The 20,270-nt window shown below is 44.2% G+C and overlaps 1 protein-coding gene across 5 annotated transcripts in view; it reads right to left on the bottom strand.

Moving 5' to 3' along the window:
• The window catches only part of SBF2 (SET binding factor 2), a 2,158,806-nt gene that overhangs the window by 731,438 nt on the left and 1,407,098 nt on the right, over positions 1–20,270 (bottom strand). For all 5 annotated transcript variants that reach the window (XM_086955965.1, XM_086955960.1, XM_086955962.1 and 2 more), the window contains exon 22: positions 15,943–16,138. In XM_086955965.1, the coding sequence (XP_086812091.1) occupies positions 15,943–16,138 (196 nt within the window). The remainder of the gene's footprint in view (positions 1–15,942; positions 16,139–20,270) is intronic.

Below are 20,270 nucleotides of genomic sequence, written 5' to 3'. Positions count from 1 at the left end.
GCCCAAGGCCACATCTCCAAACAAGAAGCAGACTATTTGAGCAAAACGGAAAACAAAATTCCATATTTCTATGTGGTGCCTAAAATGCACAAGGGAAAGATCCCCCCTCCCGGAAGACCAATCGTGTCGGGTATCGGCTCACTCCTTGAACCGTTATCAAGATTCAGTGACTTTTTTCTGAAACCTATTGTACAGGGAACATCCACGTACTTGCGAGACACAAAAAGTCTACTAAAAATCTTGGAGAACATCAAAATGGAACAAGACTATATCCTTCTCAGCTTTGACATAGAAAGCCTTTACACGAACATCCCGCAAGACGCCACTATCAATGTGTTGGAAAGAACTTTAGAAAACACAACCTGGAACTACTACACACCAAAACAGTTCATCATACAATGTGCCACCCTGGCCCTCAAAAGGAACTACTTCGAATATGAGGGCACACTGTACCTGCAAGTAGGGGGTACATCTATGGGCAGTGTTTTTGCCCCTAGTGTGGCGGGCCTTTATGTATATGACTTTGAACTCAAATACGTCTTGGCAGCTGACAATCCATTTGGCAGCCATATAAAATTTTGGCGGCGATACATAGATGACGTCTTTTCTATATGGCAAGGTTCACAAGAGACCTTAATGGAATTCATAACTTGGCTGAACACCCGTGATCAGAATCTACGGTTCACCCACTGCATAGACAGGGACAAGATGGTCTTCTTGGACATTGAAATACAAAGAGAAAATGATAATCTGATAACTAAGACACATTTCAAACCTACGGCAAAGAACAACTTACTAAGATACGACAGCTTCCACCCCCGTCCCCTAAGGGAAAACCTACCCTATGGACAGTATCTCCGCCTCAGAAGAAACTGTAGCAAATTGTCTGATTACAAAAGCCAGGCGGAAGACCTAACGAAAAAACTATCTTCCCGTGGCTACCCCCAGAAAATAACAAACAAATGCCAGAAGAGAGCACGGAACCAACCCCGACAAGCCCTATTGGAAGACACAACCAAAAACGATGGTGACGTTCCACTAACATGCGTCACGACGTATAATGCAGTATCCAACCAGGTGAGCAAGAGTATAAAGAAACACTGGTCCATACTCCACACGGGTAACTACAAATGGGAAAAACCTCTGTTCTCCTATAAGAAGGCACGCAGTCTGAAAGACACTCTGGTGAACACTAGACCTAAGAAAACCTTGACCACTACCAACCCAACCATCACGGAAATATGGGGACTCCCCCCAGTAACAGGACATTCAAGATGTGGGGATTGCAGTGTCTGCCATTTGACCACCAACACTAAAACATTGAACCTTGAGGAAGGGAAAACCTGGGAACAGAGAGCGCATACAAACTGCAATAGTCAGAACGTTGTATACTTGATCAGATGTTCCTGCGAAAAACCATATATTGGAATGACCACCCGCAAAGTTAAGCAACGTATATCTGAACACCGCAGTACAATCAGGTGCAAGAAAAATAACACAAGACTCACAGATCATTTTCTTACCATGCAGCACACCCCCAATGATATGAGGTGGACTGTCATTGAGCAAATCCAACCAGGCCCCAACATACAGTCACGCCTCTATGAGAAGGAACAAAGGTGGATTTACAGACTTTCCACGCACAAGATTGGACTCAATGATAATATCCCATGGGCTAATGTACTCAAATGATCTGCTATATTTGGGGTCAGTGTACCACGACCCTACCTCCTGGCCCATGATCCTAGCTTGGACCACCTGCACATACTTTACGTTGACCAACTTCCACTAGCAGTCAGTGGTTCCCAATTAACATCCTTTTCCAATGTGCAAAATAACCTTGTACGTTATCACTTCCTCCCGACATGACAGGCAACTCCCTCTGTCACCCACACCCCTACCACATTCTTTTACAACTTGCTGATGTTAATACACCAGCCGGCATTTATAAATTCATCTCAAATGCCGAAAAAATCCTGGCACGCTGTTTGTTTACAAACATACACGTTGCAATCGTCACCACGTTCCGAAACCGCCCAGTAACTCCTCCCCCTCCGGCGGACGGAACCACGCCCATCCCGGAAGGAAAACAACATTTAACGATAGAACTCCCACACGGCACCACTAGCCGAGCAGAGGAGGATAGCAGTAGGTTAATGGCCGTTACCTTCTACCGCAAACTGTAAGTAAATGCCCCTCTCCTTACCTAGAGAGCCGGTAACCAGAACCAGAGAACACTTTGATTCCCGCCGGGCATACCGCTCGGTGCGCGCTAAAATATATGTATCACTCACCTTGTAAATATTTCTCGCGCCATTTCAGAATATGTTATGTCGGTTTGAAGAACCTACCCCCTGCCCGTTGAAGCACTTTAGAGGCTAGAAACAAGTAAGCCCCCATTTCGAACCATGGAATTTGTGTGTACTCCTACATGTTATTTGTGTGTATGTCCTGTATGTTACAGTCTGTTATTTTGGCGCAACTGAATGCTAATGCACATACGATAAAACGCCACAATCAGCCACATCTACCTAAGGTGCTCATTGATATTCACTGCGCACAAATATGGATATTAGATGAATGACATGAATGATGGAACACGGATACGTGTATTCGAAAAGAAACGCATGCTCGTAAACCGATATGAAGGCGATAAATATTATTGCATGTAAAAACACACGCACCTATTGATAAGTGTGTGTGTTCGGATAATACCTCCTTTCCAGCTACACGTATTGAACACGATACTTTATCACTCGGAGGGCATTTCCCTTTGGCATGAAAAGTCACAGCACAGAGACACTTCACGACGTAACAGGAGAGTAATTATGAACTTAACTGAAAACAGTTTATCTTTTTACTTTTCTCCACAGGTCTCTTTTTCTTTTAACCCTTTCTGACGGCTCTCATCACCTTGATTGAGCACATTAACCACTGGTTATTTTTCCAGCTGGTACACAGGGGATCAGGATAGGGTGCGCCTTTTAGGGGGCCCACACCTCCCGTCCACCTGTTCTTTGGTCCTGAGGAATACCGGGCAGTAGCCCTTATGGTAGAAACATGTCGACCAAGCCACACAGACACATATAGAGATACTCTGGTCGTAACTCACCTACCAGTATCTCGCCACCGATTTTTAACATTGTTCTGTTACTTTAAAATAAAATTTAATTTTAAGTTAAACCAGGACAATTTTTAACATATTTTTTTGCACTTACAGTCACAACCTGCTCCACTGTAACACAGGTGTCGAAGCACATCCTGGTGACGCTAGGTCACCAGGGTGGACCCCGATGATGAAGCAAGTCACCACTAGGTTGGTGAGTGAGGGGTTTTAAAACAAAAAGGTTGATTTTTTCCTTTTTGCCAAGAAGTTCACCCTCCGAAAGTTTTTTTCCAAAAACTCTACGTAGGGGATACTCCTCTCATTTGTTTTCATACATAAACCAATACCCTCAAACATCACTAAGCTAAAACATTTTAAAGAGGTGAAGTTTGGCTGAATTTCTTCCATGTCAGTGAGGGACTGGCAAATTGTTAAAAGAAACATGTACTTCAAGTCATTGCTTATAAATGGGACTCCACAAGTTACTGAATCACGGGTGCACTTATTTTATCAGTCAAGGCTATCGAACGTTATATGTTTTTGTTTGTTTTTATATAGGACGTGGTGAGGACTGGTTGTCCATCATATATGTCTTAACGTCTAAAACAATAGATTTTTTCCAGGATGCAACTCGTAAATCTGTTTTAACGTGACCCTGTCATAAACTTGATATCTAGCAGTTCCGTGCCCTCCTCCTGAATCACACTCCCAGCCTTCCTGACAATCCTGATGGGGGTGACAGCACTCTATCTGATTGGCTCACGTGCTCCCTTGACACCCTCATTGTGGCCCAAAAAACTTGTAAAATCCTGGAACGGGCGTGGAGACAGGACTATGATCCAGTCCTGAAAATACAATACAGAGTAGCCATTATGAACTATCATAAGGCCATCCAGAAGGAAAAAGCTGCCTATTTTGCTGATGAAATCAGAAACAGCAGTAACCCTGCTAAATGTATCTTCACCCTCCTTAAAGATCTAAAATCCTCAGGGCAACCTAAAGCATTCCCTCATTCTTCCAATCAGCAATGCGAGGTATTCATCGCCTTCTTTATTAAGAATGTTGAGAACATCTACAGGACTTTCCCCCACACTGAGATTAGAACAGGCTTCTCCCCGTGGCCCAGTGACACTCCTATACTCTCTGTCTTCCCAGGGCTCGCTCAATAAGTGATGCGTACTATCTGCAATAAACTTAAATCAGGATACCAGCAGACCCTCTCAAACCGGATCAATTTCAGAAATTCTTACCTCAGATTCTCTCTCCTTTCTTCAATCTCATTAATTTATCTGTGTCCTCTGTGGTAGTCCCTATGGCCTTGAAACATGGCAAGGTGGTCCCTTTACTTAAAAACCTATGCTGGATGTCTCAAAACCAGAGAACTTTCAACACATCTCTCTCCTCCCTCTAGTATCTAAGATTACTGAAGCTTATATTAATTCCATTCTCTCAATGTTCATTGAAGACCACAACCTGTTGGACCCCTCCCAAAATGGCTTCCACCCACGCACAGCCCTGAAACTGCCCTCCTGGCTGTAACAGAACATCTAAGGTGCTTGTTAGATGTCAGATGTACCTCAGCTCTGATCCTACTGGATGTAAGCGCTGCATTTGATACAGTGTCCCATCAGATCCTATTACAGCACTTGGAGGATATTGGTATCAACGTCCCTGCCCTGGACAGATTCACCTCCTTTCTATCGGAAAGAACCTTCCAAGTGTCTGTACCCCCCTTCTGCTCCCAGGTGCATGCTGTTCGCCAAGGGGTTCCTCAGGGCTCTGCCTTGAGCCCTACTTTATTTAACATCTACATTCCACCCCTAGCGGCAGGAGCAGAGGATTAACTGTGGTATCCTATGCAAATGACACACAGTTGGTGGTTGCACTATCTGATGATTCTGCACAGGATGTGCTCAAATCCAAGGAAGATCTAACAGCTATCGCAGACTGGATGGCCGTCAACTGCCTCCAACTTACCACCCCCTTTTGTAAATCGATTTTGGCCACTATAGGTGTGGCAGGGTATACTCAGACATGAGTCCCTTTCTCACTGCTCCATCAGGATTCAAGCAAGCCGGGCCGAAGAGGCTGAAATGCCAGAAACCGGTCCCCGGTAGCTTGTCTCCTTTCTGGTAAAGAATTGGCTTGGTAGTTTAGTCTGCCCTGTTCCCATGATGCACTGGGCCAGGGACAGACTGATTTGCATATAGCCAGGTTCTGAGCTGGGATGGGGCAGTGAGATAAATAACGGTGATGGATCAAGCCCTGATCTTTGGACTGGGTAAGAGTGGTCTGCTCAATTCAGACACTCTGTTCATCACCACCCCCTTTTGTAAATCGATTTTGGCCACTATAGGTGTGGCAGGGTATACTCAGACATGAGTCCCTTTCTCACTGCTCCATCAGGATTCAAGCAAGCCGGGCCGAAGAGGCTGAAATGCCAGAAACCGGTCCCCGGTAGCTTGTCTCCTTTCTGGTAAAGAATTGGCTTGGTAGTTTAGTCTGCCCTGTTCCCATGATGCACTGGGCCAGGGACAGACTGATTTGCATATAGCCAGGTTCTGAGCTGGGATGGGGCAGTGAGATAAATAACGGTGATGGATCAAGCCCTGATCTTTGGACTGGGTAAGAGTGGTCTGCTCAATTCAGACACTCTGTTCATCACCACCCCCTTTTGTAAATAGATTTTGGCCACTATAGGTGTGGCAGGGTATACTCAGACATGAGTCCCTTTCTCACTGCTCCATCAGGATTCAAGCAAGCCGGGCCGAAGAGGCTGAAATGCCAGAAACCGGTCCCCGGTAGCTTGTCTCCTTTCTGGTAAAGAATTGGCTTGGTAGTTTAGTCTGCCCTGTTCCCATGATGCACTGGGCCAGGGACAGACTGATTTGCATATAGCCAGGTTCTGAGCTGGGATGGGGCAGTGAGATAAATAACGGTGATGGATCAAGCCCTGATCTTTGGACTGGGTAAGAGTGGTCTGCTCAATTCAGACACTCTGTTCATCACCACCCCCTTTTGTAAATCGATTTTGGCCACTATAGGTGTGGCAGGGTATACTCAGACATGAGTCCCTTTCTCACTGCTCCATCAGGATTCAAGCAAGCCGGGCCGAAGAGGCTGAAATGCCAGAAACCGGTCCCCGGTAGCTTGTCTCCTTTCTGGTAAAGAATTGGCTTGGTAGTTTAGTCTGCCCTGTTCCCATGATGCACTGGGCCAGGGACAGACTGATTTGCATATAGCCAGGTTCTGAGCTGGGATGGGGCAGTGAGATAAATAACGGTGATGGATCAAGCCCTGATCTTTGGACTGGGTAAGAGTGGTCTGCTCAATTCAGACACTCTGTTCATCACCACCCCCTTTTGTAAATCGATTTTGGCCACTATAGGTGTGGCAGGGTATACTCAGACATGAGTCCCTTTCTCACTGCTCCATCAGGATTCAAGCAAGCCGGGCCGAAGAGGCTGAAATGCCAGAAACCGGTCCCCGGTAGCTTGTCTCCTTTCTGGTAAAGAATTGGCTTGGTAGTTTAGTCTGCCCTGTTCCCATGATGCACTGGGCCAGGGACAGACTGATTTGCATATAGCCAGGTTCTGAGCTGGGATGGGGCAGTGAGATAAATAACGGTGATGGATCAAGCCCTGATCTTTGGACTGGGTAAGAGTGGTCTGCTCAATTCAGACACTCTGTTCATCACCACCCCCTTTTGTAAATCGATTTTGGCCACTATAGGTGTGGCAGGGTATACTCAGACATGAGTCCCTTTCTCACTGCTCCATCAGGATTCAAGCAAGCCGGGCCGAAGAGGCTGAAATGCCAGAAACCGGTCCCCGGTAGCTTGTCTCCTTTCTGGTAAAGAATTGGCTTGGTAGTTTAGTCTGCCCTGTTCCCATGATGCACTGGGCCAGGGACAGACTGATTTGCATATAGCCAGGTTCTGAGCTGGGATGGGGCAGTGAGATAAATAACGGTGATGGATCAAGCCCTGATCTTTGGACTGGGTAAGAGTGGTCTGCTCAATTCAGACACTCTGTTCATCACCACCCCCTTTTGTAAATCGATTTTGGCCACTATAGGTGTGGCAGGGTATACTCAGACATGAGTCCCTTTCTCACTGCTCCATCAGGATTCAAGAAAGCCGGGCCGAAGAGGCTGAAATGCCAGAAACCGGTCCCCGGTAGCTTGTCTCCTTTCTGGTAAAGAATTGGCTTGGTAGTTTAGTCTGCCCTGTTCCCATGATGCACTGGGCCAGGGACAGACTGATTTGCATATAGCCAGGTTCTGAGCTGGGATGGGGCAGTGAGATAAATAACGGTGATGGATCAAGCCCTGATCTTTGGACTGGGTAAGAGTGGTCTGCTCAATTCAGACACTCTGTTCATCACCACCCCCTTTTGTAAATCGATTTTGGCCACTATAGGTGTGGCAGGGTATACTCAGACATGAGTCCCTTTCTCACTGCTCCATCAGGATTCAAGCAAGCCGGGCCGAAGAGGCTGAAATGCCAGAAACCGGTCCCCGGTAGCTTGTCTCCTTTCTGGTAAAGAATTGGCTTGGTAGTTTAGTCTGCCCTGTTCCCATGATGCACTGGGCCAGGGACAGACTGATTTGCATATAGCCAGGTTCTGAGCTGGGATGGGGCAGTGAGATAAATAACGGTGATGGATCAAGCCCTGATCTTTGGACTGGGTAAGAGTGGTCTGCTCAATTCAGACACTCTGTTCATCACCACCCCCTTTTGTAAATCGATTTTGGCCACTATAGGTGTGGCAGGGTATACTCAGACATGAGTCCCTTTCTCACTGCTCCATCAGGATTCAAGCAAGCCGGGCCGAAGAGGCTGAAATGCCAGAAACCGGTCCCCGGTAGCTTGTCTCCTTTCTGGTAAAGAATTGGCTTGGTAGTTTAGTCTGCCCTGTTCCCATGATGCACTGGGCCAGGGACAGACTGATTTGCATATAGCCAGGTTCTGAGCTGGGATGGGGCAGTGAGATAAATAACGGTGATGGATCAAGCCCTGATCTTTGGACTGGGTAAGAGTGGTCTGCTCAATTCAGACACTCTGTTCATCACCACCCCCTTTTGTAAATCGATTTTGGCCACTATAGGTGTGGCAGGGTATACTCAGACATGAGTCCCTTTCTCACTGCTCCATCAGGATTCAAGCAAGCCGGGCCGAAGAGGCTGAAATGCCAGAAACCGGTCCCCGGTAGCTTGTCTCCTTTCTGGTAAAGAATTGGCTTGGTAGTTTAGTCTGCCCTGTTCCCATGATGCACTGGGCCAGGGACAGACTGATTTGCATATAGCCAGGTTCTGAGCTGGGATGGGGCAGTGAGATAAATAACGGTGATGGATCAAGCCCTGATCTTTGGACTGGGTAAGAGTGGTCTGCTCAATTCAGACACTCTGTTCATCACCACCCCCTTTTGTAAATCGATTTTGGCCACTATAGATGTGGCAGGGTATACTCAGACATGAGTCCCTTTCTCACTGCTCCATCAGGATTCAAGCAAGCCGGGCCGAAGAGGCTGAAATGCCAGAAACCGGTCCCCGGTAGCTTGTCTCCTTTCTGGTAAAGAATTGGCTTGGTAGTTTAGTCTGCCCTGTTCCCATGATGCACTGGGCCAGGGACAGACTGATTTGCATATAGCCAGGTTCTGAGCTGGGATGGGGCAGTGAGATAAATAACGGTGATGGATCAAGCCCTGATCTTTGGACTGGGTAAGAGTGGTCTGCTCAATTCAGACACTCTGTTCATCACCACCCCCTTTTGTAAATCGATTTTGGCCACTATAGGTGTGGCAGGGTATACTCAGACATGAGTCCCTTTCTCACTGCTCCATCAGGATTCAAGCAAGCCGGGCCGAAGAGGCTGAAATGCCAGAAACCGGTCCCCGGTAGCTTGTCTCCTTTCTGGTAAAGAATTGGCTTGGTAGTTTAGTCTGCCCTGTTCCCATGATGCACTGGGCCAGGGACAGACTGATTTGCATATAGCCAGGTTCTGAGCTGGGATGGGGCAGTGAGATAAATAACGGTGATGGATCAAGCCCTGATCTTTGGACTGGGTAAGAGTGGTCTGCTCAATTCAGACACTCTGTTCATCACCACCCCCTTTTGTAAATCGATTTTGGCCACTATAGGTGTGGCAGGGTATACTCAGACATGAGTCCCTTTCTCACTGCTCCATCAGGATTCAAGCAAGCCGGGCCGAAGAGGCTGAAATGCCAGAAACCGGTCCCCGGTAGCTTGTCTCCTTTCTGGTAAAGAATTGGCTTGGTAGTTTAGTCTGCCCTGTTCCCATGATGCACTGGGCCAGGGACGAACTGATTTGCACATAGCCAGGTTCTGAGCTGGGATGGGGCAGTGAGATAAATAACGGTGATGGATCAAGCCCTGATCTTTGGACTGGGTAAGAGTGGTCTGCTCAATTCAGACACTCTGTTCATCACCACCCCCTTTTGTAAATCGATTTTGGCCACTATAGGTGTGGCAGGGTATACTCAGACATGAGTCCCTTTCTCACTGCTCCATCAGGATTCAAGCAAGCCGGGCCGAAGAGGCTGAAATGCCAGAAACCGGTCCCCGGTAGCTTGTCTCCTTTCTGGTAAAGAATTGGCTTGGTAGTTTAGTCTGCCCTGTTCCCATGATGCACTGGGCCAGGGACAGACTGATTTGCATATAGCCAGGTTCTGAGCTGGGATGGGGCAGTGAGATAAATAACGGTGATGGATCAAGCCCTGATCTTTGGACTGGGTAAGAGTGGTCTGCTCAATTCAGACACTCTGTTCATCGCCACCCCCTTTTGTAAATCGATTTTGGCCACTATAGGTGTGGCAGGGTATACTCAGACATGAGTCCCTTTCTCACTGCTCCATCAGGATTCAAGCAAGCCGGGCCGAAGAGGCTGAAATGCCAGAAACCGGTCCCCGGTAGCTTGTCTCCTTTCTGGTAAAGAATTGGCTTGGTAGTTTAGTCTGCCCTGTTCCCATGATGCACTGGGCCAGGGACAGACTGATTTGCATATAGCCAGGTTCTGAGCTGGGATGGGGCAGTGAGATAAATAACGGTGATGGATCAAGCCCTGATCTTTGGACTGGGTAAGAGTGGTCTGCTCAATTCAGACACTCTGTTCATCACCACCCCCTTTTGTAAATCGATTTTGGCCACTATAGGTGTGGCAGGGTATACTCAGACATGAGTCCCTTTCTCACTGCTCCATCAGGATTCAAGCAAGCCGGGCCGAAGAGGCTGAAATGCCAGAAACCGGTCCCCGGTAGCTTGTCTCCTTTCTGGTAAAGAATTGGCTTGGTAGTTTAGTCTGCCCTGTTCCCATGATGCACTGGGCCAGGGACAGACTGATTTGCATATAGCCAGGTTCTGAGCTGGGATGGGGCAGTGAGATAAATAACGGTGATGGATCAAGCCCTGATCTTTGGACTGGGTAAGAGTGGTCTGCTCAATTCAGACACTCTGTTCATCACCACCCCCTTTTGTAAATCGATTTTGGCCACTATAGGTGTGGCAGGGTATACTCAGACATGAGTCCCTTTCTCACTGCTCCATCAGGATTCAAGCAAGCCGGGCCGAAGAGGCTGAAATGCCAGAAACCGGTCCCCGGTAGCTTGTCTCCTTTCTGGTAAAGAATTGGCTTGGTAGTTTAGTCTGCCCTGTTCCCATGATGCACTGGGCCAGGGACAGACTGATTTGCATATAGCCAGGTTCTGAGCTGGGATGGGGCAGTGAGATAAATAACGGTGATGGATCAAGCCCTGATCTTTGGACTGGGTAAGAGTGGTCTGCTCAATTCAGACACTCTGTTCATCACCACCCCCTTTTGTAAATCGATTTTGGCCACTATAGGTGTGGCAGGGTATACTCAGACATGAGTCCCTTTCTCACTGCTCCATCAGGATTCAAGCAAGCCGGGCCGAAGAGGCTGAAATGCCAGAAACCGGTCCCCGGTAGCTTGTCTCCTTTCTGGTAAAGAATTGGCTTGGTAGTTTAGTCTGCCCTGTTCCCATGATGCACTGGGCCAGGGACAGACTGATTTGCATATAGCCAGGTTCTGAGCTGGGATGGGGCAGTGAGATAAATAACGGTGATGGATCAAGCCCTGATCTTTGGACTGGGTAAGAGTGGTCTGCTCAATTCAGACACTCTGTTCATCACCACCCCCTTTTGTAAGCAGAAACAAACAAGGCGTGCTTTCCTTGAAGTGTGTGGGAGGAAGAGGAGCCGAAGGAGGGTTGGAAGGTGGATCCATAGCCCTGTCCTCTGGATCAACCCCTGTACTGGCAAACAAGGGGGTTAAATTTGCTACTAAAGAGGCTGATATTCCCCTGAGGGGAAGAGGGAACTGCTTACAATTCCACGAAAGCGGCAAAAGGACCGAACGAAAGCCCTTGGTTGATGGTGGATGCTAAAGGCCCAGTGAACTTGCTGTGGCCCTCGATATTTTGAATCTCTCGGGTGCTGAATCGATCTGATCACCAAAGAGGCACACTTTATGAATCACTGATTTTCCCTCCAAAAGGATTGTATTGTGCGTAAAAGCACATAGGTTTAAAGTTTTAACTTCCTGTGAATATTTTTCATCAAAAACTGCACGGACCTTTGAACGAAGTTCTCAAGTTGGAAATATATATATAAAAGAAGTATTATTTTTCTAATTTGGTTGCAGATTTATTCTTTGAGTGTGTCTCATCTATTGCCTCTATGAGTATAACAAATGTTTAGCACTACCCTCTGATAAGCCTAACTGCTCTCCCACCCTATCACAAAAGAGAGCGTTAGTATTATCTACTTTAGCCTCTGTAACCAACTGAGGATCCACTGGACTCTCTGCACAGTGTACTTCTTTTTAGTACACTATATAGAGAGACAGCTTCCTACAGTGTGTGCCAATCATTTTTCGAATTGACTGCTTATGAGACAAAGGGAAAGTGCTGTTTATTTTGGTTTGCTGCTCAGTATATGTAATTGTAACAGCTGAGCTAGTAAGTTCCTAAAATGTAAATGTCCTCAATGTTGTGACAATAAACTCAACCAGAGTAACAGTGCTTAAATGATCATCAAAAGTACTGCATGCAAAAATTTCAGTTTATGAATACTCCTAGCACGAATAGGTGAATAGATATATCCCACACAGTCTCTCAGTGTACGTTCCCCCAGTAAGCCAGAAAAGTCCTCTTACTTCCAGCTTTTTTTCTGGTTTTATTTGACCAAGACAGACTTGGGAATCTCTCCCCAGTCTTAATATTTATTATGTTAAACAAGCACTCCAAACTTAAATCTGTGCCCAAAGCATTTGAAATACAGCAAATATTGAAGAAGCAAGAATAAGAAATGTAACACATTGCAGGTGCATGAACTTGTTCTTCTATTAATTGAAGGGTTTCTCCCACATTCGACTAATTAAGTTGCAGGTGTGTGTCCTTTCCAACGCTACCTGTGATTTGCTGTGCAGAGGAGTCTCATTCAGAAAAGGCCGCTACTTAAGGTCATGTTGCGTGACTCACAACTATGCAGATTGGGGAAGGACGTAACTCTCCTCTGTGCTCTTCGTGTTGGTGCGCATTCTCCACTCGCTCACACACAATCACCAACGACTCACAATTATGTTTATAAAAGCGAGCACAAATGAGCAGTGCTGAGAATTACCTCTCTAATTTTACAGTAAGGTGTGCTCCTTCAGACCAGGAAGTAGGATCTCACTGGATCTTCTACTGCACATGTGGATTCTTCCCTTCGCTCCTCAATCCACCAAATCATTGCCACACTTCTTGTGTTATGTCACAGCAATACACTGACAAGAATCGCTAATTTTAAGCAAACAGTTGAATTTTTCTAAACTACACCCCAAGAAAAGACATTAACTTGTTAGATATGGACTAAACATACATGCCTCTTACAGACCTAAAGATATCAGAGACTGTTGTGTTACATCGCCGCAAAACACAACAAGAATCTAGACTTAAGGTTAGTTTGTACTTCGAGAAGGGAAGAAATGTCCTCCTCCAACTTCACTTATAACAGAACACACTGACATTCTTCAGAACCTTCTTACCTCAAACAACAAACACACAAAGCAGGGTTCCACACTAAACTACACAAGCCAACAGAACGGGGATCTCAAGCTGTCACCTGTAAAGCAGGAATTTATCTTAAGGCCAGACACTTTGAAGAAGTGTGAAGAAGCAAGAAATGCAAACTGCAAGACAAAGTGACAAGCATGAAATCAAGTCGAACAGAAGAGATCACATTTGTACTAGAAAACATAATAGCAGCCCAAACTCCGCTACTTAAGAATTCAGATTAGTACATACCAAGGGAAATTTACAAAGAGAGGTACTTCTCTCTCTGCAGTTCAAACCAACTATGGTTAACTTAGTATACACCTTTCATTGTTCTTTATTTTTGAGGGTACTACACTGACTCCAGCATTAACTTGCCAATGGTCCCAAGATGGAAGTCCAAATCCTTTTGAGTGCCTATAAGTTCATCTGCTGAATGAGAGGGGACTCAGCAGCTTTGTACCTGCCATTCAAAACTTCCTTCATTCACAAAAAAACATTCATGAGGATCCTGAGGAGAAGTTCCATCTAGCTTGCTATGACTTAAAGCTTAGGAACACACAGTTTGTAGCTGCAAGTGAAGATTATTTAACGGGTTACAAATGAAAAATTATAATCATGAGAATATTAAAAATTAACATAGTTGACACTGATTTACTATTTCCTTTACCATAATTGTAATTGTAATTGTACCATCATTGTAATTGGTTCCAGAGACAATCTGGTAACGAAGTTACAATACAGTATTGGTGCAAGTTTCTACCTTGGCTTTTGGAAAAATTAAGTCAGACCTACATTTCGAACTGCCAGAGTTGTTGAGCCGTCAGCTATGCTGATCCAGGGGTCTCTAAATACCTATATCCTGTTTGATGAAGCGGTCTTTCAAAAGCCACAAAAACGGACCCCCAATCTACTAAACTAAGTGAAAGACAAAAACATTATGGGTCACACAGAAAATACTATAATAAATACTTAGCCAGGTTGCCGTTCTTCATCTGCCACCACACTTGCCCAAATTCAATGTAAAATCTATTAACAAGAAGCCAGGGAGCTCTGTTTTTCAGCCATTAAGGTGGAAGTAGGGTAAGTTAATATATTTTCCAACTAAGAGAGAGGGTTAGTAAAGATTTCATTTCCAGCACACCATAGATGGAGGAAGTAAAATAAGTAACCCTGTCTCATTCAATGAAGCCTCTAGGTTTAAATCTACAGGGCCTATGAGACCTCTATTGACACAGTAAAGTTCTGAAGAGTACGACCTTAGATAACTCTACCCCTATTGCGTGCATCTTGTGGCTTTAATTTACTATAATATTATTTCTGGTTTCATTTAGTCAAACCTGTTGCCTAATAAATGAGGTCAAATTATTCCAAAGCACACAAATGACTCATAGTTTTATTCATGTGTTAATATGCAATGGCCAGTAATGGTTGTTTTGAAATTTGGAAGGAGGAATGAAGGAGTGTTGGTTGTGATCAACCAACCATAGTCTATATTTTGGATTGGCACAGGACACTAAAGTCCGAACTGCTAGGCCATACCCACTCAGAACTGGAAAAAGAACAAGCCTATTTGGTCAAAGTCTTATTTTATGTTAAACTACAGTGTAGTATTGTTTGCTGAAAAGAAATATGCCTGGCACAGAACTGCTAGCACATTTATAAGAACAGAACTGTGAGAGGAAGGCGAGGGCACTACTCTAACAAGCCGTAAACCATATGTCAAAAAAAGTACCACCAGAAATCGAAACACAGTAAGCCAAGAGAGTAATTTACCAAATTGCACAACACCACACAATGATCACAGTTCAATATGTTGATCATTCAGTATAGTATGGACAACAGAGATGGATTCATTGAAAAAAAACCTGGCATAGAATTAGGGTGCTTAAAAGGAAAGAAACAGACTTTTCTTTTCACACCATTAGACAAGAGAAGCACAGGAATGCTACAAAATAAATTTTCTTTTACATTTTTTTATAATTTGTATTGTTTGGAAGGGATTTCTGTTGATTTCCTTAGAAGAAACTAAAGCAAATTCTGGGAAATTATAATAAATACATTTAGAGGAAAGAAAACAAGCTGTGTTCCACACTTTTCGCTGTAGGTGGGACACAATAACATTCCCCTACTTATAAAGTGAAGGAGGCATTATTCTGTCCCTTCAGTTGTTTAAGTCTTTCAACGTAGAAAAATCGTAATATTGTAATATCATAAGGCAAGCTAGAAAAACCTTGTATGCTACATTGGCATAATTATGTACACTTCCATGCTGTAGTACAACGTCATAGGTCGTGATTCCTGCTATGTACAGAATCTTATCAATTATAATTTACAAAAAACAAAGTTAAGGAGGTATCAACAGGGTATGTTTCCTAAAGCCACGCAAACACAACATACAATGTGTATCAACTGCAATAGAATAAAGTGCGAGAAGTGAGAGTCCTATTGGAATTGCAGTTCTTTTTTGAGGAGCCCACATTTAGATTCTATTTTTTATTTTTTTCCAAAGTGTTTACAGATTCTTAGCTTTCAGCAACTGCTCCACATATAAAGAAATAGTTCACTATGGGATCAATTGGGTTATAATACAACTGTAGAGCTCTAAATAATCTGATTCAGTTTGCAGTTCAAGAGATGGTGTATTTCAAAGGTGATTGCGTCTAGATTGAAAATAATTCATTCATGATAAGATCCTCATTTGTGAATTAAATATATATGTTATTTGGAAACAATCACATAGTTATTAATAAAAAGTCATACCTAGTTGATCATGAGGGGCTCCTTTAAATATAATTCTATATGTAGTAAGGAAAAGTGCTCCTTCAGCAGGAAGAAGAGGTGGGCCACCGAGTGTTCCACCCATCGCTTCTTCCCTCCCATCAGGATCCAGCAGGACACGCAATGCTTCACATACCAATTCTTCACCAGGAAGCAAAGCCGGTCTCAGAATCTTGGCCTGTACACAAAGAACAAGAAAAGAAAATCAACATAAATGCTTCTGCTACTTTCTACCATGTTTACTATATACTAGTAGTACATACTCAAAGCCTGGATTATCAATTCTGTGATCACTTCAGAGCTCTAGAAGTCTTTTCAGTTTCCTAAAACACAAGTTACTCTCACCAAAAGGGTGCACCTGTTTGAGGTCTTGTTACAGACACATCTAGTTGTCTATCGGGAGACAGAATTGCGTACCGTACTGAACAGTATTGCTCATCATTGGGATGGTTTTTGTAGAAATCTCAGTTGTCTTGCTGTATTTTGCTTTCCTCCCCTTCTGTTTGAACCGCCCACAGCATGGACATCATTTAGGGTAGCAACTGTGAAACCTGGCTTGCTCTTTGCAACTCCCTGCCACTGCATTTGCAACCCCTGGCCTAAGAGGATTGGTAGCAAAATCAGTGCCTGGAACAAAGGGGCAGCTTGTCCTTATGGACATCGGTTGGGGCTCCAATCTCCTTGTTTTGTTAATTTCATTACACTAATTGTGAATATTAAGATATTCTTGACTATTAGTTTAATGAATGAAGTACAATTAGCTGGAATAGCACCCCATGGCAGCAGAGGTAAGTAAAATGTTTCTAAATGTATGTTGTGCCCACTTGTACAGGTGAGAGTGTGTTTACGTGAGAGATGGTGTGTATGTTTAATTGTGTTTTTATGTGTAAGCGTGTGTGTGAGTGAACGTAATGGTCAAATGGTGTGTGATGTCACTTCCGCTACCCCAGGTCTTTTGGTGAATTGACGTTCATGTCCCACAGGAGCTCTTTGGTTTTGCAGTCAGTTGATTTGTCAATTTTTTATTTATTTTTGCATATTTGTATAGCGCAAACTCGACCTGAAAGTATTGGAGCGCTTTACATGAGCACCGTATTTACATTACATATTCAGGCATGGGGAGATTACGTGATTTGCCCAGAATCACAGGAACCCTGGTTTTCAGCACCAAAGTCGACAGTCTAGCCGACGGACCACATCCTCTCCCCTTCAATCTTCCTGTTCTAACCACAGCATTGCAAGCAAAGCCAAGTTTAAACACCGGTTTACTGCCTTAGAGGGCCACGTATTGATCAATACAAAACCTGCAGAAGAAAGCTGAAAAATCAACATCAAACTTGATAGACTACTATAAATAATCATTGGCAATGCCAATCTGTCTTGTTTGAATGTAAAAGTAAGACAGAAGGCTTTTCATTGCAAATGCTTGTCGTGTGGCACACATCCACATCAGTGTGATGTGCTAACATCAAATAACTCGGATTTGCCCATACAAATCTCAAGCTAGCATACTGTTCTGTGACTATTACAGTGTACGTAAATGCAGTCTGGTGCAGTTACAACATTGGCCTTTTAATAAGGAACATCTAACAAAGCCATCCACTTTATGGAAAAGTGAATGCAATATGTAAAAGAATAATTTTAAATTTAAAACTGAGCAAATGCATTGTTACTGGTTGTTAATTTTTTCAAAGTTTAATATTTAACAAAAAAGGCTGAACCAACAATTTGCATTTATGCTCCTGTGATCATAAAATAAACCCTGCACTAAAACCTTAAATGCTACTCCTATAAAATAACTTGCATAGAAAGAATTTAAATTCTATGTATGAATTATGACAACTTGTTCTATTGCGTAAAAAATAGCACTCTACATGCAAAACAAATGTAACAGCAACTTCTGCTTCAGCAGCATGCATTATTTACCATGCAGGTTACTCCTGCCCAGCATCTATTTTTAAGATTTCAGAATTCAAAGGTACTAAGCACCTGGTTTCAGAACCAGAGGCCCAGTTATTTTGAGCTATCAACTGAGTAAGAATAAGGCAAACTAAACTATTAGAACCACGCATTAAAGAAGCATTTGATGGATGAGCCAAGACAGAATGTTTTTCCACAGTGTAAATGATCATTTAACCTACCTGTTTGGTCACAGAATAAACTGGTAATAAGAGCATCAACTGCATTATTTATAAAGGATAATCAGAGACACACAAATCACGGCCACAAAATGACTGTTTTCTCAGATCTTCTCAGAATCCTTCCTGTGACTGTTAAAAAAGGCCTCACCATGTCAAAAGTATACAAGATTTCTCATAATGTACCTCATAGTTTAACCCTTTGAAAAACATACACTTGTATTGCATCTATGCAAGTAATTTTCTGAAATCCAGTAGCATATTTTCCATCACCAAATTTGACACTTGTGAGGAAACAGCAACAGGTTTCCATTGAACAAAAACGTATATGTATCGTTCAATAGCTCCGAAGCCTGCCCGGGGCCCCACATTGTTGGTCAATTTAGGGAAAATCGAAGGATTAATAAGGAAGCTAAGTGATCTAACCAATCAATAATAATGTTGCTTCTACTTTTAGGACCTCTTCATGCACGTCAATAAGGTCAAAGACATTGTCTTGATTGCAAGTTTGTGGTAAACTCAGTTGAAAGAATTTGAACAAACTGCTAATTTCTTTACAGCTACTGTCACAGGATTCGTTTTTATTTTAATTGACCCCTGTCCTGGTCAGCAACAGGAGGGCATATCCCTGCTGTGTGCAAAGTAACTTGAGGATGCATCATTAAGAGGGTGAGAGATTTAGCAAGGCTGACAGCAGTTCAAATGAAGATTGGGAGTACATGTCAACACATGAGTGACTTGCTGGGTTCTTGCACACAATGGTATGGATTGGTAATATATTTTTACTGCTGGTCTACCAGTTATGTTTGTCAGAATAGGAGGAGGAGAACAATGACCACACTCCTTGATGAGAACAGTGATACACCACTAGGTCACTGGATTTGTCTAGTTGTCTAGTGTGCAGTAATTAACTGTCTACTATAACAAGAACTGCTCTCCATAAAATAAATATATGCTGAATTCCTAGTTTGAGTTGTACTTTCTTCAAGTTTACCAGGGATTTCGGTAGAGTAGGTAGTACCCTGCTGAACTAAAATACTTTTACCAAAAGATTGAATCTCAACTGTTCCATATCTTAACTCTGATAGATCTCTCTAAGTCTCTAGGTTCATCACTCTCCACTTCCGGCAGTGTCCCGCAAGGCTAAGCCACAGGTCTGTCTTCTCACATTAGACTCATTACTTGGTAATATCACGTTGAGCTTAAATTGTAATTTCTACATAGAAGATAGCGGAATATTTCTCATTTCCTACATTCAGACATAAAATGCCTCATAGTGCCCGTTTTGCCCTGTGCCATTCTCCTGTCTTCATTGGATTGGCGTATTGTATTTACTTCAGTATTGGTATTGATTTTTTTCTTACATTATATTTAGTTCTGTATTGGTATTTATCGTTTGTTATTTCTGCCTTATTTCTTTCTTATTGTTTCATTCTGCATCTCGTCTTTTGCCGGATTTTTCCCTGCTTACCCGCTGCTGCTCCCACGCGCCCCTCTGCCGTTCCCACTCCCAGCTGAGTTTCACCCCACCCCCACATTTATTGGCGGCCGCTATGCGGCTGCGTGCAGCAGGCGCCCCAAAGGGAATCCCATCTGCGCCCAACCGCGACAAGGGACCCTGGATCTCCGACCATCCACCTCTACGATGCAGCAGTCGTCCTCGCATTCAACCCCGAAAGGAACAACTGCCAGTTGTCCACGCCGAGCACCCCCCACGGCCAGTTCTCCTGCCGTCACTGCCCCCGGACCTTCACCACCGCCCTAGCCCCCAACACCGCCGATGGCCTGAGGCGCATTCTCCTCAACATACACTCCCTGCTCAGACACACCGTGGAGATCTGGAACACCTCAATTACCTCTCACCAGATGTCGCCTTCTTTACAGAAACGTGGGCCAACGCCTCCTCCAGAGGAAGGACCACCCCAACCACCCAGAAGGAGGACTCGCCATCACACACAAGCTCACGTCACCTCTGTACCTCAAGCGACGCCTTCTCCAAAGCCGAACACCTGCCACTTCCAGGTCCAGACCAGCCCCAGAACAACAGTGATTTACGTCCTTAGTGGGAGACTACCTCCGCTTCCTTGCAGACTTCAACTAGTTGAGGCAGTTGACAGTTTCAAATACCTAGGGATAAGGGTCTCCAAAGATCCCACCAGTTTTCATGAACTA

This window comes from Lissotriton vulgaris, chromosome 2_1 (assembly GCF_964263255.1).
Source record: "Lissotriton vulgaris chromosome 2_1, aLisVul1.2, whole genome shotgun sequence".
Lineage (NCBI taxonomy): Eukaryota > Metazoa > Chordata > Amphibia > Caudata > Salamandridae > Lissotriton > Lissotriton vulgaris.
The sequence above is the reverse complement of the archived record's forward strand: the minus strand, read 5'-3'. Positions and strand labels throughout refer to the sequence as shown.